Source organism: Culex pipiens, chromosome 1 (genome assembly GCF_016801865.2).
Source record: "Culex pipiens pallens isolate TS chromosome 1, TS_CPP_V2, whole genome shotgun sequence".
In the NCBI taxonomy this organism is placed as follows: Eukaryota; Metazoa; Arthropoda; class Insecta; order Diptera; family Culicidae; genus Culex; species Culex pipiens.
In genome coordinates, this window is record NC_068937.1 from 22,003,747 (window position 1) to 22,030,501 (window position 26,755).

The 26,755-nt window shown below is 25.5% G+C and overlaps 2 protein-coding genes across 2 annotated transcripts in view; both read left to right on the forward strand.

Moving 5' to 3' along the window:
- LOC128092830 (basic proline-rich protein-like) overlaps positions 1-21,062 on the forward strand; it is a gene marked incomplete at its 5' end in the record, with an annotated part of 24,664 nt that extends 3,602 nt beyond the window's left edge. Inside the window, one exon of the mRNA XM_052707656.1 lies at positions 21,042-21,062. Coding sequence (XP_052563616.1) covers positions 21,042-21,062 — 21 coding nt within the window. The remainder of the gene's footprint in view (positions 1-21,041) is intronic.
- Positions 21,050-26,755, forward strand: part of LOC120427555 (probable G-protein coupled receptor B0563.6) — a 42,208-nt gene continuing 36,502 nt past the window's right edge. Inside the window, exons 1-2 of the mRNA XM_039592431.2 lie at positions 21,050-21,797; positions 21,862-22,015. Coding sequence (XP_039448365.1) covers positions 21,642-21,797; positions 21,862-22,015 — 310 coding nt within the window. The 5' untranslated portion in view covers positions 21,050-21,641. The remainder of the gene's footprint in view (positions 21,798-21,861; positions 22,016-26,755) is intronic.

A 26,755-nucleotide genomic window follows, 5' to 3' on the forward strand; every position in this document is an offset into this window, starting at 1 on the left:
AAAATTCTTAAAATTCTTAAAATTCTTAAAATTCTTAAAATTCTTAAAGTTCTAAAAATTCTTAAAATTCTTAAAATTCTTAAAATTCTTAAAATTCTTAAAATTCTTAAAATTCTTAAAATTCTTAAAATTCTTAAAATTCTTAAAATTCTTAAAATTCTTAAAATTCTTAAAATTCTTAAAATTCTTAAAATTCTTAAAATTCTTAAAATTCTTAAAATTCTTAAAATTCTTAAAATTCTTAAAATTCTTAAAATTCTTAAAATTCTTAAAATTCTTAAAATTCTTAAAATTCTTAAAATTCTTAAAATTCTTAAAATTCTTAAAATTCTTAAAATTCTTAAAATTCTTAAAATTCTTAAAATTCTTAAAATTCTTAAAATTCTTAAAATTCTTAAAATTCTTAAAATTCTTAAAATTCTTAAAATTCTTAAAATTCTTAAAATTCTTAAAATTCTTAAAATTCTTAAAATTCTTAAAATTCTTAAAATTCTTAAAATTCTTAAAATTCTTAAAATTCTTAAAATTCTTAAAATTCTTAAAATTCTTAAAATTCTTAAAATTCTTAAAATTCTTAAAATTCTTAAAATTCTTAAAATTCTTAAAATTCTTAAAATTCTTAAAATTCTTAAAATTCTTAAAATTCTTAAAATTCTTAAAATTCTTAAAATTCTTAAAATTCTTAAAATTCTTGAAATTCTTAAAATTCTTAAAATTCTTAAAATTCTTAAAATTCTTAAAATTCTTAAAATTCTTAAAATTCTTAAAATTCTTAAAATTCTTAAAATTCTTAAAATTCTTAAATTCTTAAAATTCTTAAAATTCTTAAAATTCTTAAAATTCTTAAAATTCTTAAAATTCTTAAAATTCTTAAAATTCTTAAAATTCTTAAAATTCTTAAAATTCTTAAAATTCTTAAAATTCTTAAAATTCTTAAAATTCTTAAAATTCTTAAAATTCTTAAAATTCTTAAAATTCTTAAAATTCTTAAAATTCTTAAAATTCTTAAAATTCTTAAAATTCTTAAAATTCTTAAAATTCTTAAAATTCTTAAAATTCTTAAAATTCTTAAAATTCTTAAAATTCTTAAAATTCTTAAAATTCTTAAAATTCTTAAAATTCTTAAAATTCTTAAAATTCTTAAAATTCTTAAAATTCTTAAAATTCTTAAAATTCTTAAAATTCTTAAAATTCTTAAAATTCTTAAAATTCTTAAAATTCTTAAAATTCTTAAAATTCTTAAAATTCTTAAAATTCTTAAAATTCTTAAAATTCTTAAAATTCTTAAAATTCTTAAAATTCTTAAAATTCTTAAAATTCTTAAAATTCTTAAAATTCTTAAAATTCTTAAAATTCTTAAAATTCTTAAAATTCTTAAAATTCTTAAAATTCTTAAAATTCTTAAAATTCTTAAAATTCTTAAAATTCTTAAAATTCTTAAAATTCTTAAAATTCTTAAAATTCTTAAAATTCTTAAAATTCTTAAAATTCTTAAAATTCTTAAAATTCTTAAAATTCTTAAAATTCTTAAAATTCTTAAAATTCTTAAAATTCTTAAAATTCTTAAAATTCTTAAAATTCTTAAAATTCTTAAAATTCTTAAAATTCTTAAAATTCTTAAAATTCTTAAAATTCTTAAAATTCTTAAAATTCTTAAAATTCTTAAAATTCTTAAAATTCTTAAAATTCTTAAAATTCTTAAAATTCTTAAAATTCTTAAAATTCTTAAAATTCTTAAAATTCTTAAAATTCTTAAAATTCTTAAAATTCTTAAAATTCTTAAAATTCTTAAAATTCTTAAAATTCTTAAAATTCTTAAAATTCTTAAAATTCTTAAAATTCTTAAAATTCTTAAAATTCTTAAAATTCTTAAAATTCTTAAAATTCTTAAAATTCTTAAAATTCTTAAAATTCTTAAAATTCTTAAAATTCTTAAAATTCTTAAAATTCTTAAAATTCTTAAAATTCTTAAAATTCTTAAAATTCTTAAAATTCTTAAAATTCTTAAAATTCTTAAAATTCTTAAAATTCTTAAAATTCTTAAAATTCTTAAAATTCTTAAAATTCTTAAAATTCTTAAAATTCTTAAAATTCTTAAAATTCTTAAAATTCTTAAAATTCTTAAAATTCTTAAAATTCTTAAAATTCTTAAAATTCTTAAAATTCTTAAAATTCTTAAAATTCTTAAAATTCTTAAAATTCTTAAAATTCTTAAAATTCTTAAAATTCTTAAAATTCTTAAAATTCTTAAAATTCTTAAAATTCTTAAAATTCTTAAAATTCTTAAAATTCTTAAAATTCTTAAAATTCTTAAAATTCTTAAAATTCTTAAAATTCTTAAAATTCTTAAAATTCTTAAAATTCTTAAAATTCTTAAAATTCTTAAAATTCTTAAAATTCTTAAAATTCTTAAAATTCTTAAAATTCTTAAAATTCTTAAAATTCTTAAAATTCTTAAAATTCTTAAAATTCTTAAAATTCTTAAAATTCTTAAAATTCTTAAAATTCTTAAAATTCTTAAAATTCTTAAAATTCTTAAAATTCTTAAAATTCTTAAAATTCTTAAAATTCTTAAAATTCTTAAAATTCTTAAAATTCTTAAAATTCTTAAAATTCTTAAAATTCTTAAAATTCTTAAAATTCTTAAAATTCTTAAAATTCTTAAAATTCTTAAAATTCTTAAAATTCTTAAAATTCTTAAAATTCTTAAAATTCTTAAAATTCTTAAAATTCTTAAAATTCTTAAAATTCTTAAAATTCTTAAAATTCTTAAAATTCTTAAAATTCTTAAAATTCTTAAAATTCTTAAAATTCTTAAAATTCTTAAAATTCTTAAAATTCTTAAAATTCTTAAAATTCTTAAAATTCTTAAAATTCTTAAAATTCTTAAAATTCTTAAAATTCTTAAAATTCTTAAAATTCTTAAAATTCTTAAAATTCTTAAAATTCTTAAAATTCTTAAAATTCTTAAAATTCTTAAAATTCTTAAAATTCTTAAAATTCTTAAAATTCTTAAAATTCTTAAAATTCTTAAAATTCTTAAAATTCTTAAAATTCTTAAAATTCTTAAAATTCTTAAAATTCTTAAAATTCTTAAAATTCTTAAAATTCTTAAAATTCTTAAAATTCTTAAAATTCTTAAAATTCTTAAAATTCTTAAAATTCTTAAAATTCTTAAAATTCTTAAAATTCTTAAAATTCTTAAAATTCTTAAAATTCTTAAAATTCTTAAAATTCTTAAAATTCTTAAAATTCTTAAAATTCTTAAAATTCTTAAAATTCTTAAAATTCTTAAAATTCTTAAAATTCTTAAAATTCTTAAAATTCTTAAAATTCTTAAAATTCTTAAAATTCTTTTAAATTCTTAAAATTTTTAAAATTTTTAAAATTCTTAAAATTCTTAAAATTCTTATAATTCTTAAAATTTTTAAAATTCTTAAAATTCTTAAAATTCTTAAAATTCTTAAAATTCTTAAAATTCTTAAAATTCTTAAAATTCTTAAAATTCTTAAAATTCTTAAAATTCTTAAAATTCTTAAAATTCTTAAAATTCTTAAAATTCTTAAAATTCTTAAAATTCTTAAAATTCTTAAAATTCTTAAAATTCTTAAAATTCTTAAAATTCTTAAAATTCTTAAAATTCTTAAAATTCTTAAAATTCTTAAAATTCTTAAAATTCTTAAAATTCTTAAAATTCTTAAAATTCTTAAAATTCTTAAAATTCTTAAAATTCTTAAAATTCTTAAAATTCTTAAAATTCTTAAAATTCTTAAAATTCTTAAAATTCTTAAAATTCTTAAAATTCTTAAAATTCTTAAAATTCTTAAAATTCTTAAAATTCTTAAAATTCTTAAAATTCTTAAAATTCTTAAAATTCTTAAAATTCTTAAAATTCTTAAAATTCTTAAAATTCTTAAAATTCTTAAAATTCTTAAAATTCTTAAAATTCTTAAAATTCTTAAAATTCTTAAAATTCTTAAAATTCTTAAAATTCTTAAAATTCTTAAAATTCTTAAAATTCTTAAAATTCTTAAAATTCTTAAAATTCTTAAAATTCTTAAAATTCTTAAAATTCTTAAAATTCTTAAAATTCTTAAAATTCTTAAAATTCTTAAAATTCTTAAAATTCTTAAAATTCTTAAAATTCTTAAAATTCTTAAAATTCTTAAAATTCTTAAAATTCTTAAAATTCTTAAAATTCTTAAAATTCTTAAAATTCTTAAAATTCTTAAAATTCTTAAAATTCTTAAAATTCTTAAAATTCTTAAAATTCTTAAAATTCTTAAAATTCTTAAAATTCTTAAAATTCTTAAAATTCTTAAAATTCTTAAAATTCTTAAAATTCTTAAAATTCTTAAAATTCTTAAAATTCTTAAAATTCTTAAAATTCTTAAAATTCTTAAAATTCTTAAAATTCTTAAAATTCTTAAAATTCTTAAAATTCTTAAAATTCTTAAAATTCTTAAAATTCTTAAAATTCTTAAAATTCTTAAAATTCTTAAAATTCTTAAAATTCTTAAAATTCTTAAAATTCTTAAAATTCTTAAAATTCTTAAAATTCTTAAAATTCTTAAAATTCTTAAAATTCTTAAAATTCTTAAAATTCTTAAAATTCTTAAAATTCTTAAAATTCTTAAAATTCTTAAAATTCTTAAAATTCTTAAAATTCTTAAAATTCTTAAAATTCTTAAAATTCTTAAAATTCTTGAAATTCTTGAAATTCTTAAAATTCTTGAAATTCTTGAAATTCTTAAAATTCTTAAAACTCTTAAAATTCTTAAAATTCTTAAGATTAAAAAAATAAGAGTGTAAAACCGACGACGTAAAACAATGTCATTTGACAGTTCACAAAGAAGAAAGTGTGGCCAGTATTTCAAAATGTTTTTATTCCACATTTGAGAACAACTCGAGTGCTGATTGACATTTTCTTTTCGCAAGCAACCAGTTGAAGGATCTGTTCACCTTCCCATAACAAAAACTCCTCAAAATTTTTCCTTATTTAGAATGTGATTGAAGGTTCTCGAGGACCGCTCAAACTTCAAAGAAGCAAACTCTTCGGCAATCAACACGAAATCGATTCGCACGTCCTGGTGCTTGTGTTTTACAAGTTTGTTGATAGTACAAGCTGTCAAAATGTGACGTGCGGCGGGAGGGGGGCCCTCCGATGGAATTTTACCGAAGGTCCTTGCCCCCTTCCCAGCTTGGGAAGGTAATTCGATCCAAGTGGGCTGCGTGAGATCGATGTAAATTATCTTCTTGCGCTCTACTCATGGGAGTGGGTATTCTCGGAAGGGCGTATCGAGTGAAAAGGGGCTTTCCTTTTCAGAGAGTTGTAAACAATGATTGACTTGTCAAAATGACGACACATCAAGTGCTGTCAGATGTGTTGAACATATCAATGACATTTTGAATTTTGACAGCTGAAATGTTACGCCCTTTTCACATTTGGAATCGATTTTTTTTTTTTCAATAACAAAGCTCGTTATTTCGATGGTACACGTGTCGGCTGCCGGAAGGCAGCGCTCTAAAGGAAAAACATGATTTTATAGGAAAATGTAAGGTCTTATCTGCCAGCTGTTTGGGCCAAGAGAAAACACAGCAGGCTGCGTGATTTCAGTTTCAGACGGAGAAGGGCAATCAAACTTGAATTTTCTGCCGCGGTAAGTTCTGTGGTACTTTAAATTTTTGATGAAGACTTCAATATTTGATGATTTAGAACTTCAAATCAAGTTAGGTAAGATTTATTGATAACAACGACTCTGACTTCAGCTACCCGAGATTAAGTGACCGTCCTGCTAAATCCCACAGAAATCATCACAGCAAGCTGATGAAAACGGTTCACGACCTTGAATGAATCTGCCGAGGGAGGGTAAAGCTGACGCAACACAGTCGGCCATGAACCGACTCATCTGCCCCCGGATACGGCCCACAATTAACAACCCATTCATCGCTTTGCACGGTAAAAATATTCCTGATATCAACTTGGGTGAGAACTGTCAAAATTATGACATTTTTACAGCTGCGCGATTTTATAGCAGACGCCATTATGGCAAACGGCGTTCTTTGTTTACAAGTTTTCTCAAGTGCCCACACGAGCGTCGAAATAAGTTCCGACAACTTGTTTATTACACTTTGCGAGAAAATGTGCTTCCGGCTTGTCAGACCAATTAATGAGATTTTAGCGCAGTTTGCCAAAAACTTCCACATATGGTAATTAATCCCCAACTTGGCGTAATTAGAGTTTGGTTGTGCTTTTAACTTCAGTCTGCTGCGTTTGACAGGTTGGGTAAACGACCACACCTTGCGCTTTGTTTACCTTGCTTCAACGTAACAAAAACAAGGTAGACTACGCTAAAGGTGCAGTACTGTCAAACTTAAGCTGTCAAATGCAGAGCCGGCATAACAACAGCTCACTACGATTGGAATAAAGCAATTGAAGAAGAGAAATGGCTGCCATTTTCCCTAAAAAGCACTTTCCAGAAACCAGCTTTGACAAATCCCAGTCCAGACTAATTTCCCTCGTTTATCAAGCGGGCAAAAGTACCCCAAACATTATCCTATTTCTTTCGTCCGAGAGAGTCCTTCAACTTGTGGCATGTGTCCTTCCGACACCGGCAATCGTCCGAGTAATCGCCACACTGCCAGTCTTAGAAAATCGAGGGGGAAAAAGAGCCATTTTTCAACACCCGCCCCCTCACCTTCTCCGCCATAACCGTAAATCTCCGGCCAAGTTCACGGTCGCGACAAAGACGGTCGAAGCGCCGTTCCGGACTTTGCAACGCCCACCTGTCAAACGTTGACGTTTTCGGATCTTCGGCGTCGCCGCCTACTACTGTCAACGCGGCAAATAATTGGCAAACAAAATCAATCATTTTGCGATTTTTTTGTCGTCGCAAAACCTAACCTGCAAAGTGTCACGAACCGGAGCGGAGTCGTGCATGCAAAACTTTGATGGAGGTTTGATTGAATTCGTGCCCGGGGTTGTGCGATTTGAGAGGGAACCTGCTTCAGGTGTCGGAAGAGTTGGGGGGGTTTTGCGATTTGTTTGAGTGAGGCCGACGTGTAATCAGAGCTGGCAGCACTGCTTGCTAGAAGGGAAGTGACAGGAAGGATGTGTTTACCCTTTTTTTCGGGGTAGTTTGGAGAAATTAGTACTATTGTTTGAGTGTGTAGTCTGACAGCTGTCACTTCACACACTTATTTGAAATAACTTATTTCTGAGATATTTTCACTCAGAATATGTATTGAAAGTTTTCATTCAATTGATTTCTGTGTGAGTTTCATTTTTTCTATGAATTCCCTGTAAAATTTACCCAAATTTTACGTTTGACCTCAATCGTTTTGAGTCAACTTATAAACTTCCTTCCTTTGTGAAAGATTTTAACAATTTTGACAATTTTGTCAATTTTGACAATTTTGACAATTTTGACAATTTTGACAATTTTGACAATTTTGACAATTTTGACAATTTTGACAATTTTGACAATTTTGACAATTTTGACAATTTTGTCAATTTTGTCAATTTTGACAATTTTGACAATTTTGACAATTTTGACAATTTTGACAATTTTGACAATTTTGCAAATTTTGCAAATTTTGAAATTTTGACAATTTTGACAATTTTGACAATTTTGACAATTTTGACAATTTTGACAATTTTGACAATTTTGACAATTTTGACAATTTTGACAATTTTGACAATTTTGACAATTTTGACAATTTTGACAATTTTGACAATTTTGACAATTTTGACAATTTTGACAATTTCGACAATTTTGACAATTTTGACAATTTTGACAATTTTGACAATTTTGACAATTTTGACAATTTTGACAATTTTGACAATTTTGACAATTTTGACAATTTTGACAATTTTGACAATTTTGACAATTTTGCAAATTTTGCAAATTTTGACAATTTTGACAATTTCGACAATTTTGACAATTTTGACAATTTTGACAATTTTGACAATTTTGACAATTTTGACAATTTTGACAATTTTGACAATTTTGACAATTTTGACAATTTTGACAATTTTGACAATTTTGACAATTTTGACAATTTTGACAATTTTGACAATTTTGACAATTTTGACAATTTTGACAATTTTGACAATTTTGACAATTTTGACAATTTTGCAAATTTTGCAAATTTTGTCAATTTTGACAATTTTGACAATTTTGACAATTTTGACAATTTTGACAATTTTGACAATTTTGACAATTTTGACAATTTTGACAATTTTGACAATTTTGACAATTTTGACAATTTTGACAATTTTGACAATTTTGACAATTTTGACAATTTTGACAATTTTGACAATTTTGACAATTTTGTCAATTTTGACAATTTTGACAATTTTGTCAATTTTGACAATTTTGACAATTTTGACAATTTTGACAATTTTGACAATTTTGACAATTTTGACAATTTTGACAATTTTGACAATTTTGACAATTTTGACAATTTTGACAATTTTGACAATTTTGACAATTTTGACAATTTTGACAATTTTGACAATTTTGACAATTTTGACAATTTTGACAATTTTGACAATTTTGACAATTTTGACAATTTTGACAATTTTGACAATTTGGACAATTTGGACAATTTTGACAATTTTGACAATTTTGACAATTTTGACAATTTTGACAATTTTGACAATTTTGACAATTTTGACAATTTTGACAATTTTGACAATTTTGACAATTATGACAATTTTGACAATTTTGACAATTTTGACAATTTTGACAATTTTGTCAATTTTGTCAATTTTGTCAATTTTGACAATTTTGACAATTTTGACAATTTTGCAAATTTTGCAAATTTTGACAATTTTGACAATTTTGACAATTTTGACAATTTTGACAATTTTGACAATTTTGTCAATTTTGACAATTTTGACAATTTTGACAATTTTGACAATTTTGACAATTTTGTCAATTTTGACAATTTTGACAATTTTGACAATTTTGACAATTTTGACAATTTTGACAATTTTGACAATTTTGACAATTTTGAAAATTTTGACAATTTTGACAATTTTGACAATTTTGACAATTTTGACAATTTTGACAATTTTGACAATTTTGACAATTTTGTCAATTTTGACAATTTTGACAATTTTGACAATTTTGACAATTTTGACAATTTTGACAATTTTGACAATTTTGACAATTTTGACAATTTTGACAATTTTGACAATTTTGACAATTTTGACAATTTTGACAATTTTGACAATTTTGACAATTTTGACAATTTTGACAATTTTGACAAGTTTGACAATTTTGACAATTTTGACAATTTTGACAATTTTGACAATTTTGACAATTTTGACAATTTTGACAATTTTGACAATTTTGACAATTTTGACAATTTTGACAATTTTGACAATTTTGGCAATTTTGACAATTTTGACAATTTTGACAATTTTGACAATTTTGACAATTTTGACAATTTTGACAATTTTGACAATTTTGACAATTTTGACAATTTTGACAATTTTGACAATTTTGACAATTTTGACAATTTTGACAATTTTGACAATTTTGACAATTTTGACAATTTTGACAATTTTGACAATTTTGACAATTTTGACAATTTTGACAATTTTGACAATTTTGACAATTTTGACAATTTTGACAATTTTGACAATTTTGACAATTTTGACAATTTTGACAATTTTGACAATTTTGACAATTTTGACAATTTTGACAATTTTGACAATTTTGACAATTTTGACAATTTTGACAATTTTGACAATTTTGACAATTTTGACAATTTGGACAATTTGGACAATTTTGACAATTTTGACAATTTTGACAATTTTGACAATTTTGTCAATTTTGTCAATTTTGACAATTTTGAAAATTTTGACAATTTTGACAATTTTGACAATTTTGACAATTTTGACAATTTTGGCAATTTTGACAATTTTGACAATTTTGACAATTTTGACAATTTTGACAATTTTGACAATTTAGACAATTTTGACAATTTTGACAATTTTGACAATTTTGACAATTTTGACAATTTTGACAATTTTGTCAATTTTGACAATTTTCACAATTTTGACAATTTTGATAATGTTATAGATTAACATGCCGGCTTCGCCGCACCGCCTTGGGCTCACAATTATGGTGGCCGGTCATTCCGCGAAGCTAAATTTTCCAATTTCGTTAAAGTCTTCTGATTTATTTCACACAAAAAAATCAGTCCCATAACCTAACCTAACCTTTCTCTTTCGGTGCCGTCGCTGCGAGAACTGTCAATTCGGGGCGAAATGGCTGTCAAATGAGGAGTAATGTTTTGTTTTTTTTTTTTTGTGCTGCGGTGACAGGTGGACAAACCAAAATTACATTCCCAGGGTCAATAAAGACTCTGAAGGGATGTTTGTTTGTGGCAAAATGGGTGAAAAAAAAGAAAAACACAATTCAACCGTGTAACATCGGTTGAAATGTGAAAAATGTACACGTTGGGAAGGACGCCGCCAGCTGTTTTTGATAGTGGGTGAAAAAGGGTTGAAAGTTGGGTAAAGTCAGTTTAGCGTGTAAGGAAACGTCAAATGAAATTTTGGTCGGCAGTGTTGCCAGTTTGACGGATTTTTTTAGGCAAATATTTTTTTTATTCTAAAATCAAACATTCACACTATCTTTTCGCAAGAAAACAAGAAAAATCACCCCGAAAAAGCCATCACGAAGAAAAACATTGCTTTTCTCGTAGTTTCGTTCCTTCACACCGACTGTCTTAATCTTTTGTGCAGACTCTGACGCGACGATGTTTCTCTTTCCACTATTGTTTTTTTCTGTCTTGGACTCTCTTATTGCCAGTCTATTTGAAAACATGACGGTGGTGGTGGTGTCGGAATGGTTCTATTTATTTGCTGGCATTTTTTCGACAGCTTTTTTTAAGCTTCTTCTTGCGGGTGAGCGACTACCCCTTAAGTAGATAACTTTGTTGGTTAAGCGCAGCAGTACATCTGCTTTTGGCTGTTTTCGAGAGTGGCAAGAAAATTGGACAAAGTTGGCGTTGTTGTTACTTGTGAGTGTGTGTTAATGAAGAAAAATGATGCGGTTTGGCGGTGAAAATGCAATGTCTTTGACATTTGTCAGATAGCTAAAACGTATTGATAGGCCCTTTGCTTTATCACGTCCAAACTGTCAGAAAACCAATTTCAGATAGACCCTTTTAATTGTTCAGCCTATTTTTGTTTGCAGCTGTCAAAGTACACGTTAAAAACCCTCCATCAATTTCGCAGGAAATAAAACTTCACAGCTAATTTTAAAAGTGCTCAATCACGTTATCGAGTTATCACAAACCCCCTCCAATCAACTCGAAAAAGTCCTGATTTGTAGCGCTGTCTGCAAAAAAAAAGCAGGCGATTCCCTAATCCCAGCATTCCCGGTAACGAGTCGCAACAACAACGTTTCAGACGCCATTAAAAGTTGACACACCAACGTAGCAAGCCACGACCCTCGTCAATCGTGTCAGTCGACGACGCCGTCGTCGCCGACTTCGATCAGTCAGTCAATCAACTGGAAGGAAGCTCCCATAACCTCAAAAAGTGGGTCCTCGCTGGAGCCACCAGTCTGGGTTTTTCTTGTAGTCAAGGTTTTCGGACCAAAAATGCATCAGCTTGCATGACACGTGCAATTTTGACACTTGGGACACTTGAGAGGGGTAATAAATTTGTCAAACTCTTGAGTTTTTTGAGTAATTCATTGTGCAAATTAGGTTAAACATAGCTGCAATTTGAAGACAAATTACGAGAAAAACTTTTTGAAATACAAATTGACAGCTTTATGAGGTTTTGTTGCCAACCTTTTGTTTATTTGAAAGTTAATATTATTTGACAACCCTGCTTTCAAATTGACATTCGTACGAATCAGTGCTCCCAATTTATCATTTTTTATCTTAATTTTAATCTATGATTTACTAAATTTACTAAAATTGAACCGTCACTTTCGAGGGGGCCAAAATAAATTTATTTATTTACCAATTACGGTCGAGAGCGAGCGTGTTGCAGCCTTTCGGGGGAGGAGGATTGTGCGCCCACACGCCGTTTGAAAAGTTTTCATTTTCACAGAAACCCGAGAGGAGCAACTTTTAAGTGTTGTTCACGGACGTGCTGCAAGATTTACGACGAAGGAGCAGAAAAAAAGTTTCACCAAGTGTTAATTGGTCTCGCGCGAGAGAAAGAGTGCAAGAATCGCGCTTTGTTTTTACTACTTTGGTCTGCGCAAGTTTCACGGCTGTTAGATTAATTAATCGATGCCATAATGGCGGTCGTGCTATAAAAAGGAAAACTACTCATTTCAAACACACAACGTTTGACGTTTGATGGCAACAAGTTGTGCACGCACATTTGAGATTACTCATTTTTTGTCCAAATCAAACCTACAAACAATTTTGTTAATAAAGCATCTGACAGATTCGAGTGAATTTCTCTCAAATTTTTGTTTTACTCTGAGTGAAATTTCCACAATTCTGACTTTATTGATGACCTCATTTATTCATTTCTGAGAAGGTTCGGTTTTGACGAAAAATAAGTGATTTTGAATTTGCGTGTACTCAGAAATGAGTCGGTTTCATGTTTGACAACCTGTAGCTGTCAAACGTCTTAAAAAAACTAACAATAAATTTTGTATATCTTGTAAATTTTGTAAATTTTGTAAATTTTGTAAATTTTGTAAATTTTGTAAATTTTGTAAATTTTGTAAATTTTGTAAATTTTGTAAATTTTGTAAATTTTGTAAATTTTGTAAATTTTGTAAATTTTGTAAATTTTGTAAAGTTTGTAAATTTTGTAAATTTTGTAAATTTTGTAAATTTTGTAAATTTTGTAAATTTTGTAAATTTTGTAAATTTTGTAAATTTTGTAAATTTTGTAAATTTTGTAAATTTTGTAAATTTTGTAAATTTTGTAAATTTTGTAAATTTTGTAAATTTTGTAAATTTTGTAAATTTTGTAAATTTTGTAAATTTTGTAAATTTTGTAAATTTTGTAAATTTTGTAAATTTTGTAAATTTTGTAAATTTTGTAAATTTTGTAAATTTTGTAAATTTTGTAAATTTTGTAAATTTTGTAAATTTTGTAAATTTTGTAAATTTTGTAAATTTTGTAAATTTTGCAAATTTTGTAAATTTTGTAAATTTTGTAAATTTTGACAATTTTGTAAATTTTGACAATTTTGACAATTTTGACAATTTTGACAATTTTGACAATTTTGACAATTTTGACAATTTTGACAATTTTGACAATTTTGACAATTTTAACAATTTTGACAATTTTGATAATTTTGACAATTTTGACAATTTTGACAATTTTGACAATTTTGACAATTTTGACAATTTTGACAATTTTGACAATTTTGACAATTTTGACAATTTTGACAATTTTGACAATTTTGACAATTTTGACAATTTTGACAATTTTGACAATTTTGACAATTTTGACAATTTTGACAATTTTGACAATTTTGACAATTTTGACAATTTTGACAATTTTGACAATTTTGACAATTTTGACAATTTTGACAATTTTGACAATTTTGACAATTTTGACAATTTTGACAATTTTGACAATTTTGACAATTTTGACAATTTTGACAATTTTGACAATTTTGACAATTTTGACAATTTTGACAATTTTGACAATTTTGACAATTTTGACAATTTTGACAATTTTGACAATTTTGACAATTTTGACAATTTTGACAATTTTGACAATTTTGACAATTTTGACAATTTTGACAATTTTGACAATTTTGACAATTTTGACAATTTTGACAATTTTGACAATTTTGACAATTTTGACAATTTTGACAATTTTGACAATTTTGACAATTTTGACAATTTTGACAATTTTGACAATTTTGACAATTTTGACAATTTTGACAATTTTGACAATTTTGACAATTTTGACAATTTTGACAATTTTGACAATTTTGACAATTTTGACAATTTTGACAATTTTGACAATTTGACAATTTTGACAATTTTGACAATTTTGACAATTTTGACAATTTTGACAATTTTGACAATTTTGACAATTTTGACAATTTTGACAATTTTGACAATTTTGACAATTTTGACAATTTTGACAATTTTGACAATTTTGACAATTTTGACAATTTTGACAATTTTGACAATTTTGACAATTTTGACAATTTTGACAATTTTGACAATTTTGACAATTTTGACAATTTTGACAATTTTGACAATTTTGACAATTTTGACAATTTTGACAATTTTGACAATTTTGACAATTTTGACAATTTTGACAATTTTGACAATTTTGACAATTTTGACAATTTTGACAATTTTGACAATTTTGACAATTTTGACAATTTTGACAAATTTGACAATTTTGATCTGGATTTTGTTGAATTTGGTTAGAATTTTGTTGAATTTTGTTTGATTTTTGTATGAATTTTGCTTGATTTTTTAAATTTTGTTACAATTTAGTTAGATTTTTGATAGAATTTTGTTAGAATTTTCTTAAATCTTTGTTATTTTTTTTTAGAATTTTGTTATAATTTTTAAATTATTTTGTCAGAATTTTTTGAGAAATTTGTCAGAATTATGTCATAATTTTGTCAGAATATAGTCAGAACTTTGGGAGAAATTTGTGAGAATTTTTTAAGAATTTTATGAGAACTTTGTTAGAATTTTTTTAGAATTTGGTTAAAATTTTGTCAGAATTTTGTTAAAATTTGTTTAAAATTTTGTAAGAGTTTTTTTTAGATTTTTTTTAGAACATTGTTAGAATTCTGTTAACATTTAGTAAGAATTTTGTTAGAATGTTTTTGGATCCTCGTTAGAATTTGGTTTGAATTTTGTTAGAATGTTGTTAGAATTTTAGAATGTTAGCCCTACTTCTATCAATTGTTAATCAAAATTAAGGAAACCTCAAGTTGAACTTTAAAATAGATCAACCACTTAAGCGACGCCTACTGCGTCACCAAAAGTCAACAAAAGTTCCCCCGAAAATGGAACTTTCCGCTCGCGGCACAAAGTTCAATTTCCGCGAACAATCGCACGGTACAAAAATATTTGCTCAAAGCTTTAAGACTCCCACCGAGATTTGTCCCCCATTCATCCGCTATAGCAAGACGGAAAGTTCTGCGCTAGACCACTTTGTTATTGTTTGTCATCGATTTAAAAACAAACAACCCTTCCCCGGCGAAACGTCAATTCCGCAAAGCTTGGATTGACGCTGTTGACACGTGCTGCCAGGCGAAACAAAGGGCGAAACGCTTTGTTTTGTTAAATTGCCAAAGTTGGCGCGTTGTGTCGAAAATAAAATTGCGCCGTCTGGCAACCCTTCCCGTGTGTGATAAGCCATTTGGAATGGAATTTTCCTGCCACTGGCTTTTGTTCCGCCATAAATACGTCAATAAAAATCCTGGCCATCCGAGCAATCCGGTGGCAGCAGCAGGCGTGGAAAACTCCATGTCCCTCTTTTCCAGTCGGCATGGATGCTTGCTTTGTTGTCGTTCCGGCAGTGCTGCCATCACATGGTGAGTGGGTGCGTGCGTGTGTGTAAACAATGCGATATCAATCATGTTTGATTACACTCAGTGATTCCTGCCGTTGGCAGACTGTGTGGACGGACGCACAGCTTGGGTTCCGACTGGGTACACTGTTAATTTTTAGGGAGCTGTCAGTTTGGGTGTTTTTGTTTGGGAGCTGTCAAAATTGTCAAGCGGCAGTGTTGTCAGTTTTTCTATTTTTTCGATTTTTAAATAATTTTAGTTCAACGTGTATAAACATTGCAAGATATAACAGAGAGATACATTCTTTGCGATACGATTGCCATTGTCGCCTGGAATGTCCCCAACATCTTGGAGCAATAGAGGCTATTGCTCCCCCTCGTGTTCAAAAAGCTAAACCACAGGACGTTGTTCGCCGTTCCCAGAAGCTGTATCGTGTTTCAATTGGATTTCCTTCCATTTTTTTCCTCGCATGAATAAAGGAAAATTTTCTTCGATTGAACATCTCAATTCCGTTCAATCGAAGGAAGCCATGATCGCAGCAGGCTACTGATTGGATTAATGCGTGGGCTTTCGCGGTTTCAAAACAAACTTATTTTTAGCGCTGACAGGTCAAAGCAGTGAGCGAGGTGAACGATCTGTTATAATCTGAGCGCGAGCGCGTTTTGATGCTTGCCAGCTTATTTGACAAAGATGTCAAAATTGTCAAAATTGTCAAAATTGTCAAAATTGTCAAAATTGTCAAAATTGTCAAAATTGTCAAAATTGTCAAAATTGTCAAAATTGTTAAAATTGTCAAAATTGTCAAAATTGTCAAAATTGTCAAAATTGTCAAAATTGTCAAAATTGTCAAAATTGTCAAAATTGTCAAAATTGTCAAAATTGTCAAAATTGTCAAAATTGTCAAAATTGCCAAAATTGTCAAAATTGTCATAATTGTCAAAATTTTCAAAATTTTCAAAATTGTCAAAATTGTCAAAATTGTCAAAATTGTCAAAATTGTCAAAATTGTCAAAATTGTCAAAATTGTCAAAATTGTCAAAATTGTCAAAATTGTCAAAATTGTCAAAATTGTCAAAATTGTCAAAATTGTCAAAATTGTCAAAATTGTCAAAATTGTCAAAATTGTCAAAACTGTCAAAATTGTCAAAATTGTCAAAATTGTCAAAATTGTCAAAATTGTCAAAATTGTCAAAATTGTCAAAATTGTCAAAATTGTCAAAATTGTCAAAATTGTCAAAATTGTCAAAATTGTCAAAATTGTTAAAAATTGTCAAAATTGTCAAAATTGTCAAAATTGTCAAAATTGTCAAAATTGTCAAAATTGTCAAAATTGTCAAAATTGTCAAAATTGTCAAAATTGTCAAAATTGTCAAAATTGTCAAAATTGCCAAAATTGTCAAAATTGTCATAATTGTCAAAATTTTCAAAATTTTCAAAATTGTCCAAATTGTCAAAATTGTCAAAATTGTCAAAATTGTCAAAATTGTCAAAATTGTCAAAATTGTCAAAATTGTCAAAATTGTCAAAATTGTCAAAATTGTCAAAATTGTCAAAATTGTCAAAATTGTCAAAATTGTCAAAATTGTCAAAACTGTCAAAACTGTCAAAATTGTCAAAATTGTCAAAATTGTCAAAATTGTCAAAATTGTCAAAATTGTCAAAATTGTCAAAATTGTCAAAATTGTTAAAATTGTCAAAATTGTCAAAATTGTCAAAATTGACAAAATTGTCAAAATTGTAAAATTTCAAAAAAAGTTTCTTTCATCGAAAAAACACTAAAAAAGTTTTAAAAATTTCCCATTTTCCGTTACTCGACTGTTAATTTTTTTTGAACGTGTCATTTTATGGGAAATTTAATGTACTTTTCGAATCTACATTGACCCAGAAGGGTCAAGTATTTACAGATATTGACAGTTGTTGACAAATATTGACAAATATTCACTTATATTGCCAAATATTGACAAATATTAACAAATATTGGCAAATATCGACAAGAATGCCCGTTTTTAGGTTTGAACTTTTGAGTTATCAAATTTAAATCCTGATTATTTAAGTCAATTAAATAATCAGGATTTAAATTTGATAGCTCAAAAGTTCAAACCATAAAACGGGCATTCAGCTTGTGTAGACTATCTGTCAAAATGCACGATCTCGCAAAACTAATCAAAATTTTGTTCAACTGAAATCGCATGTAAATAAACTCAATTTCAGTCATTTCTCGACACAAATTTTGAAATTAATTTTCTCCCCAACCATATTGTCCCACTAACTTCCAAACCCAATTTTCTATTCCCTCAGACAACTTTTAATGGTCGAAAGCATTATCTGATTATCACGCTAGACCATATTATGGCACAGAAGAAAGTCGCCAGTCACACCACGGCGACAGGTAGTTTGTGTATTTTCTTCGATTTTTTCCTGATCTTCGAACCCACTTTGGGAATTTTATCACGTGCGCTCCGCGCGCCGTGGGAGTATGCGTGTGTGTGTGTGTGAGTGTAAACAAACACGTCTGCACACAATCCACAACTGTGCCTTTTTTGCAGCATCGAAATTGCAAGGGCAAATTGGCAACACTGGCAGCTGTCAAAATTACACGTCGGTTGAAAAGGACTCGTTTTTTTGAGTTTAAGCAGCTTTTGCTGCAAGGGCCTAATTTTTGTGTGACTTTTACTCAAATTTGGGTTCGGAACTGTCAAATCGCCCCATTTTCCAGCGCCTCCTGGAGAAAGTTGTTCCCCTTGGGTGCCTTTTTCTGGAACTGTTGGCCAAAACCGACGGCGTCGGCGGCGATAATTGAAATCATGAATCGTGATTCTGTGAACAAGGGCAAAATCGAAGGTCGTTCGGAATATCCATCTCGAGCGTGTTTCCCCGAACACCAGGATCACGTTCGTCAGCTCATTTTTGGGTATCAAAGTTAGTTATTTTTTTTTTTTGAGGGAGAGGTCGAGAATTTCGAAATTCCTTATGGACTTGCGATATCAAAGTGAAGACCCCCTCGCGCACAAAGGTTGAAAATTAAAATAAGAAAACTTTTGCCACGTTCGCCGACGGAGCAAGTTTTCCCTTCTTTTGTGAAGAAGTGAGTTGTTGCGATAAATGCAAAAAAAATGAATATATTTCGAGCGAGAAAACATATTATTGAAATGGAAACTGCTATTTACGTGAGCAAACATCGACGCACCCCTCGAACCGCTCACGTCAGTGCTACACGCTTTACAAAAAGTAGCGAAAAAGTTTCCACTTTCTACCCACTTTCTCAGCTAACGCTGACGGAACAAAACAAAGTTCCAGACGCGATTTAAACTGCTTAAGTACGACGAAAGTAGGTATATCCGATTCGCAACAGCTTCTTTTTCTCATCTCTTCTTTCCGAAACGAAACAAAAAGCTGCACCTTCTATTGGTTTGTTTACGCCCGGATGCGTCCTTGTGTTGAGCGAAAAAAAGCTTAAAGTTCCCTGACCAGTCGGAGCCATCCGGAAGATAATAAAGCTTCCGGGTAATCGAAAAAGTTTGTGACCTTGGCTGGCTGGGGAGAAAAGTTTCTTGAAGGAATAGTACACGTGTTTTGTTCCGGTTTGTTGTTTTGTAAGCAGAAAAGATGGCAGATCAGATAAGAACTGTCAAACGCAAACGCGGTCTTAGTTGGCTGTTTGTTGTCAGCTAATAAATTTAAATTGACTTGCATTAAACTTTTTCTACAATATACTAACTAGTTATCCAAACATTAAACAAATAAAAGAAAAGGAATTCATAATTAATGGTTAAATTTTTTTAAACAATTTTGTAACTTTTTTCTTAATTAAATAAATTTTGTCAATTTAATAAATTTTGACAATTTTGACAATTTTGACAATTTTGACAATTTTGACAATTTTGACAATTTTGACAATTTTGACATTTTTTTCCAATTTTGACAATTTTGTCAATTTCGACAATTTTGTCAATTTTGACAATTTTGTCAATTTTGTCAATTTAATAAATTTTGATAATTATGACAATTTTGACAATTTTGAAAATTTTGACAATTTTGACAATTTTGACAATTTTGACAATTTTGACAATTTTGACAATTTTGACAATTTTGACAATTTTGACAATTTTGACAATTTTGACAATTTTGACAATTTTGACAATTTTGACAATTTTGACAATTTTGACAATTTTGACAATTTTGACAATTTTGTCAATTTTGACAATGTTGACAATTTTGACAATTTTGACAATTTTGACAATTTTGACAATTTTGACAATTCTGACATTTTTTTCCAATTTTGACAATTTTGTCAATTTCGACAATTTTGTCAATTTTGACAATTTTGTCAATTTTGTCAATTTTGACAATTTTGACAATTTTGAAAATTTTGACAATTTTGACAATTTTGACAATTTTGACAATTTTGACAATTTTGACAATTTTGACAATTTTGACAATTTTGACAATTTTGACAATTTTGACAATTTTGACAATTTTGACAATTTTGACAATGCTAAAAATTTTGACAATTTTGACAATGTTGACAATTTTGACAATTTTGACAATTGTGACAATTTTTTCCAATGTTGACAATTTTGACAATTTTGACAATTTTGACAATTTTGACAATTTTGACAATTTTGACAATTTTGACAATTTTGACAATTTTGACAATTTTGACAATTTTGACAATTTTTGACAATTTTGTCAATTTTGTCAATTTTGACAATTTTGACAATTTTGACAATTTTGACAATTTTGACAATTTTGACAATTTTGACAATTTTGACAATTTTGACAATTTTGACAATTTTGTCAATATTGACAATTTTGACAATTTTGACAATTTTGACAATTTTGACAATTTTGACAATTTTGACAATTTTGACAATTTTGACAATTTTGACAATTTTGACAATTATTTTGACAATTTTGACAATTTTGACAATTTTGACAATTTTGACAATTTTGACAATTTTGACAATTTTGACAATTTTGACAATTTTGACAATTTTGACAATTTTGACAATTTTGACAATTTTGACAATTTTGACAATTTTGACAATTTTGACAATTTTGACAATTTTGACAATTTTGACAATTTTGACAATTTTGACAATTTTGACAATTTTGACAATTTTGACAATTTTGACAATTTTGACAATTTTGACAATTTTGACAATTTTGACAATTTTGACAATTTTGACAATTTTGACAATTTTGACAATTTTGACAATTTTGACAATTTTGACAAATTTGACAATTTTGACAATTTTGACAATTTTGACAATTTTGACAATTTTGACAATTTTAAATTTTAGAATTTGGGAAATATGGAACTGTCATTCCCCTCGGTTTGACAGTTGTCACTAGATACCGAGGGACTCTTCAGGATTTCAAAGAAACGGCAATTAAGCAGTAAAATTTAAGATACTGACAAACTACCACCCCGAACCGCTTCGCGGTCATTGCCAAGCGTTCATTGGTGCGTTTAATTTTCCAAATTAGGCGAAATTTAACTAATTAAATCTAATCGTTTCGTCTTTTCTCCCCTCTTTCCAGGACTACCCGGCCGAGTACTAATTAACTGCCGCCGTCGTGCGACAATCAACTCCCCGTCCCGCAATGAGTGACACCGGCTTATCTCCGACCGGAACGACCCGCAACCGACGACGACGAGAAGCTGACAGTGGCAGAATTATCGTCATCACTGACGCCGGAAGCACCAGTGACGGACCGGCCGATGAAAGTGGTCATTTGTCTTCATCAAAATGGGGCCCTGCTGACGTGGCCACGACGATGACAGTGTCGCCGGCTCCGAACGCCACCACCCGCCAACCCGTCCGGACACCGGTGTCCTACCCCTTGCTGTTGTTGTTGTTGTGTCTGTAAAGTTTGTGCCCGAAACGGACTAAAATGTGACAGCCGCGGCACTCCAAAACTGGTCAAAGTAGGCTAGCGAAATCCAACTCCTTCGTCACATTCCTACCCCCTACCGCGGTGAACTCGAACAAAAACAATGTAAAAAAAAAAACTGTCAAACTGTCTTACCCCTCGCGCGCGCTCTATCTGTCAAAACAAAAAAAAACGTAAACAAAACGCCTGCACCACTTGTGTCACCAACAAAGCAAAGCAAAAAACCGTCGGGATCCGCCGAAAAGTATGATCCATCTGTACCCGCTGGAGGAGCATCCACATTTTTGTTCATTTTACTGGGGCGGTTTCAACGGGAGCACCCTTGCGGCGGCGACGGCCGGTAGCACCAGCGACTTTATCACGCCCGCCAGCATCAACTACGATGGGACGCTACGCAGTGGGGTAGGTTAGAGCGGTTGACAGCAGCTGTCAAAATTTTCTGACGCTTTTCGCTTTGTTTTGACAGCTGTACGAGGACCCACGGATCGAGAACTTGCGCAAGATCTCGTACGGCGTGGCGCTGCCCATCATTTGCGCCCTCGGCATCGTCGGGAACGTGCTGAACCTGGTGGTGCTGACCCGCCGGAACATGCGCGGCACGGCGTACATCTACATGCGGGGTGAGTGTGGAGGGGGGTTTGTTTTGATTGTTTGACAGGTGCCGAGGGGTAGGACTTTTTAAGCATTTCAAGAATTTTAAGAATTTTAAGAATTTTAAGAATTTTAAGAATTTTAAGAATTTTAAGAATTTTAAGAATTTTAAGAATTTTAAGAATTTTAAGAATTTTAAGAATTTTAAGAATTTTAAGAATTTTAAGAATTTTAAGAATTTTAAGAATTTTAAGAATTTTAAGAATTTTAAGAATTTTAAGAATTTTAAGAATTTTAAGAATTTTAAGAATTTTAAGAATTTTAAGAATTTTAAGAATTTTAAGAATTTTAAGAATTTTAAGAATTTTAAGAATTTTAAGAATTTTAAGAATTTTAAGAATTTAAAGAATTTTAAGAATTTTAAGAATTTTAAGAATTTTAAGAATTTTAAGAATTTTAAAAAATTTAAGAATTTTAAGAATTTTAAGAATTTTAAGAATTTCAAGAATTTTAAGAATTTTAAGAATTTTAAGAATTTTAAGAATTTTAAGAATTTTAAGAATTTTAAGAATTTTAAGAATTTTAAGAATTTTAAGAATTTTAAGAATTTTAAGAATTTTAAGAATTTTAAGAATTTTAAGAATTTTAAGAATTTTAAGAATTTTAAGAATTTTAAGAATTTTAAGAATTTTAAGAATTTTAAGAATTTTAAGAATTTTAAGAATTTTAAGAATTTTAAGAATTTTAAGAATTTTAAGAATTTTAAGAATTTTAAGAATTTTAAGAATTTTAAGAATTTTAAGAATTTTAAGAATTTTAAGAATTTTAAGAATTTTAAGAATTTTAAGAATTTTAAGAATTTTAAGAATTTTAAGAATTTTAAGAATTTTAAGAATTTTAAGAATTTTAAGAATTTTAAGAATTTTAAGAATTTTAAGAATTTTAAGAATTTTAAGAATTTTAAGAATTTTAAGAATTTTAAGAATTTTAAGAATTTTAAGAATTTTAAGAATTTTAAGAATTTTAAGAATTTTAAGAATTTTAAGAATTTTAAGAATTTTAAGAATTTTAAGAATTTTAAGAATTTTAAGAATTTTAAGAATTTTAAGAATTTTAAGAATTTTAAGAATTTTAAGAATTTTAAGAATTTTAAGAATTTCAAGAATTTCAAGAATTTTAAGAATTTTAAGAATTTCAAGAATTTTAAGAATTTTAAGAATTTTAAGAATTTCAAGAATTTTAAAAATTTTAAGAATTTTAAGAATTTTAAGAATTTTGAGAATTTTAAGAATTTTAAGAATTTTAAGAATTTTAAGAATTTTAAGAATTTTAAGAATTTTAAGAATTTTAAGAATTTTAAGAATTTTAAGAATTTTAAGAATTTTAAGAATTTTAAGAATTTTAAGAATTTTAAGAATTTTAAGAATTTTAAGAATTTTAAGAATTTTAAGAATTTTAAGAATTTTAAGAATTTTAAGAATTTTAAGAATTTTAAGAATTTTAAGAATTTTAAGAATTTTAAGAATTTTAAGAATTTTAAGAATTTTAAGAATTTTAATAATTTTAAGAATTTTAAGAATTTTAAGAATTTTAAGAATTTTAAGAATTTTAAGAATTTTAAGAATTTTAAGAATTTTAAGAATTTTAAGAATTTAAAGAATTTTAAGAATTTTAAGAATTTTAAGAATTTTAAGAATTTTAAGAATTTTAAGAATTTTAAGAATTTTAAGAATTTTAAGAATTTTAAGAATTTTAAGAATTTTAAGAATTTTAAGAATTTTAAGAATTTTAAGAATTTTAAGAATTTTAAGAATTTAAGAATTTTAAGAATTTTAAGAATTTTAAGAATTTTAAGAATTTTAAGAATTTTAAGAATTTTAAGAATTTTAAGAATTTTAAGAATTTTAAGAATTTTAAGAATTTTAAGAATTTTAAGAATTTTAAGAATTTTAAGAATTTTAAGAATTTTAAGAATTTTAAGAATTTTAAGAATTTTAAGAATTTTAAGAATTTTAAGAATTTTAAGAATTTTAAGAATTTTAAGAATTTTAAGAATTTTAAGAATTTTAAGAATTTTAAGAATTTTAAGAATTTTAAGAATTTTAAGAATTTTAAGAATTTTAAGAATTTTAAGAATTTTAAGAATTTTAAGAATTTTAAGAATTTTAAGAATTTTAAGAATTTTAAGAATTTTAAGAATTTTAAGAATTTTAAGAATTTTAAGAATTTTAAGAATTTTAAGAATTTTAAGAATTTTAAGAATTTTAAGAATTTTAAGAATTTTAAGAATTTTAAGAATTTTAAAATTTTTACGAATTTTAAGAATTTTAAGAATTTTAAGAATTTTAAGAATTTTAAGAATTTTAAGAATTTTAAGAATTTTAAGAATTTTAAGAATTTTAAGAATTTTAAGAATTTTAAGAATTTTAAGAATTTTAAGAATTTTAAGAATTTTAAGAATTTTAAGAATTTTAAGAATTTTAAGAATTTTAAGAATTTTAAGAATTTTAAGAATTTTAAGAATTTTAAGAATTTTAAGAATTTTAAGAATTTTAAGAATTTTAAGAATTTTAAGAATTTTAAGAATTTTAAGAATTTTAAGAATTTTAAGAATTTTAAGAATTTTAAGAATTTTAAGAATTTTAAGAATTTTAAGAATTTTAAGAATTTTAAGAATTTTAAGAATTTTAAGAATTTTAAGAATTTTAAGAATTTTAAGAATTTTAAGAATTTTAAGAATTTTAAGAATTTTAAGAATTTTAAGAATTTTAAGAATTTTAAGAATTTTAAGAATTTTAAGAATTTTAAGAATTTTAAGAATTTCAAGAATTTCAAGAATTTTAAGAATTTTAAGAATTTCAAGAATTTTAAGAATTTTAAGAATTTTAAGAATTTCAAGAATTTTAAAAATTTTAAGAATTTTAAGAATTTTAAGAATTTTGAGAATTTTAAGAATTTTAAGAATTTTAAGAATTTTAAGAATTTTAAGAATTTTAAGAATTTTAAGAATTTTAAGAATTTTAAGAATTTTAAGAATTTTAAGAATTTTAAGAATTTTAAGAATTTTAAGAATTTTAAGAATTTTAAGAATTTTAAGAATTTTAAGAATTTTAAGAATTTTAAGAATTTTAAGAATTTTAAGAATTTTAAGAATTTTAAGAATTTTAAGAATTTTAAGAATTTTAAGAATTTTAAGAATTTTAAGAATTTTAAGAATTTTAATAATTTTAAGAATTTTAAGAATTTTAAGAATTTTAAGAATTTTAAGAATTTTAAGAATTTTAAGAATTTTAAGAATTTTAAGAATTTTAAGAATTTTAAGAATTTTAAGAATTTTAAGAATTTTAAGAATTTTAAGAATTTTAAGAATTTTAAGAATTTTAAGAATTTTAAGAATTTTAAGAATTTTAAGAATTTTAAGAATTTTAAGAATTTTAAGAATTTTAAGAATTTTAAGAATTTTAAGAATTTTAAGAATTTAAGAATTTTAAGAATTTTAAGAATTTTAAGAATTTTAAGAATTTTAAGAATTTTAAGAATTTTAAGAATTTTAAGAATTTTAAGAATTTTAAGAATTTTAAGAATTTTAAGAATTTTAAGAATTTTAAGAATTTTAAGAATTTTAAGAATTTTAAGAATTTTAAGAATTTTAAGAATTTTAAGAATTTTAAGAATTTTAAGAATTTTAAGAATTTTAAGAATTTTAAGAATTTTAAGAATTTTAAGAATTTTAAGAATTTTAAGAATTTTAAGAATTTTAAGAATTTTAAGAATTTTAAGAATTTTAAGAATTTTAAGAATTTTAAGAATTTTAAGAATTTTAAGAATTTTAAGAATTTTAAGAATTTTAAGAATTTTAAGAATTTTAAGAATTTTAAGAATTTTAAGAATTTTAAGAATTTTAAGAATTTTAAGAATTTTAAGAATTTTAAGAATTTTAAGAATTTTAAGAATTTTAAGAATTTTAAAATTTTTACGAATTTTAAGAATTTTAAGAATTTTAAGAATTTTAAGAATTTTAAGAATTTTAAGAATTTTAAGAATTTTAAGAATTTTAAGAATTTTAAGAATTTTAAGAATTTTAAGAATTTTAAGAATTTTAAGAATTTTAATAATTTTAAGAATTTTAAGAATTTTAAGAATTTTAAGAATTTTAAGAATTTTAAGAATTTTAAGAATTTTAAGAATTTTAAGAATTTTAAGAATTTTAAGAATTTTAAGAATTTTAAGAATTTTAAGAATTTTAAGAATTTTAAGAATTTTAAGAATTTTAAGAATTTTAAGAATTTTAAGAATTTTAAGAATTTTAAGAATTTTAAGAATTTTAAGAATTTTAAGAATTTTAAGAATTTTAAGAATTTTAAGAATTTTAAGAATTTTAAGAATTTTAAGAATTTTAAGAATTTTAAGAATTTTAAGAATTTTAAGAATTTTAAGAATTTTAAGAATTTTAAGAATTTTAAGAATATTAAGAATTTTAAGAATTTTGAGAATTTTAAGAATTTTAAGAATTTTAAGAATTTTAAGAATTTTAAGAATTTTAAGAATTTTAAGAATTTTAAGAATTTTAAGAATTTTAAGAATTTTAAGAATTTTAAGAATTTTAAGAATTTTAAGAATTTTAAGAATTTTAAGAATTTTAAGAATTTTAAGAATTTTAAGAATTTTAAGAATTTTAAGAATTTTAAGAATTTTAAGAATTTTAAGAATTTTAAGAATTTTAAGAATTTTAAGAATTTTAAGAATTTTAAGAATTTTAAGAATTTTAA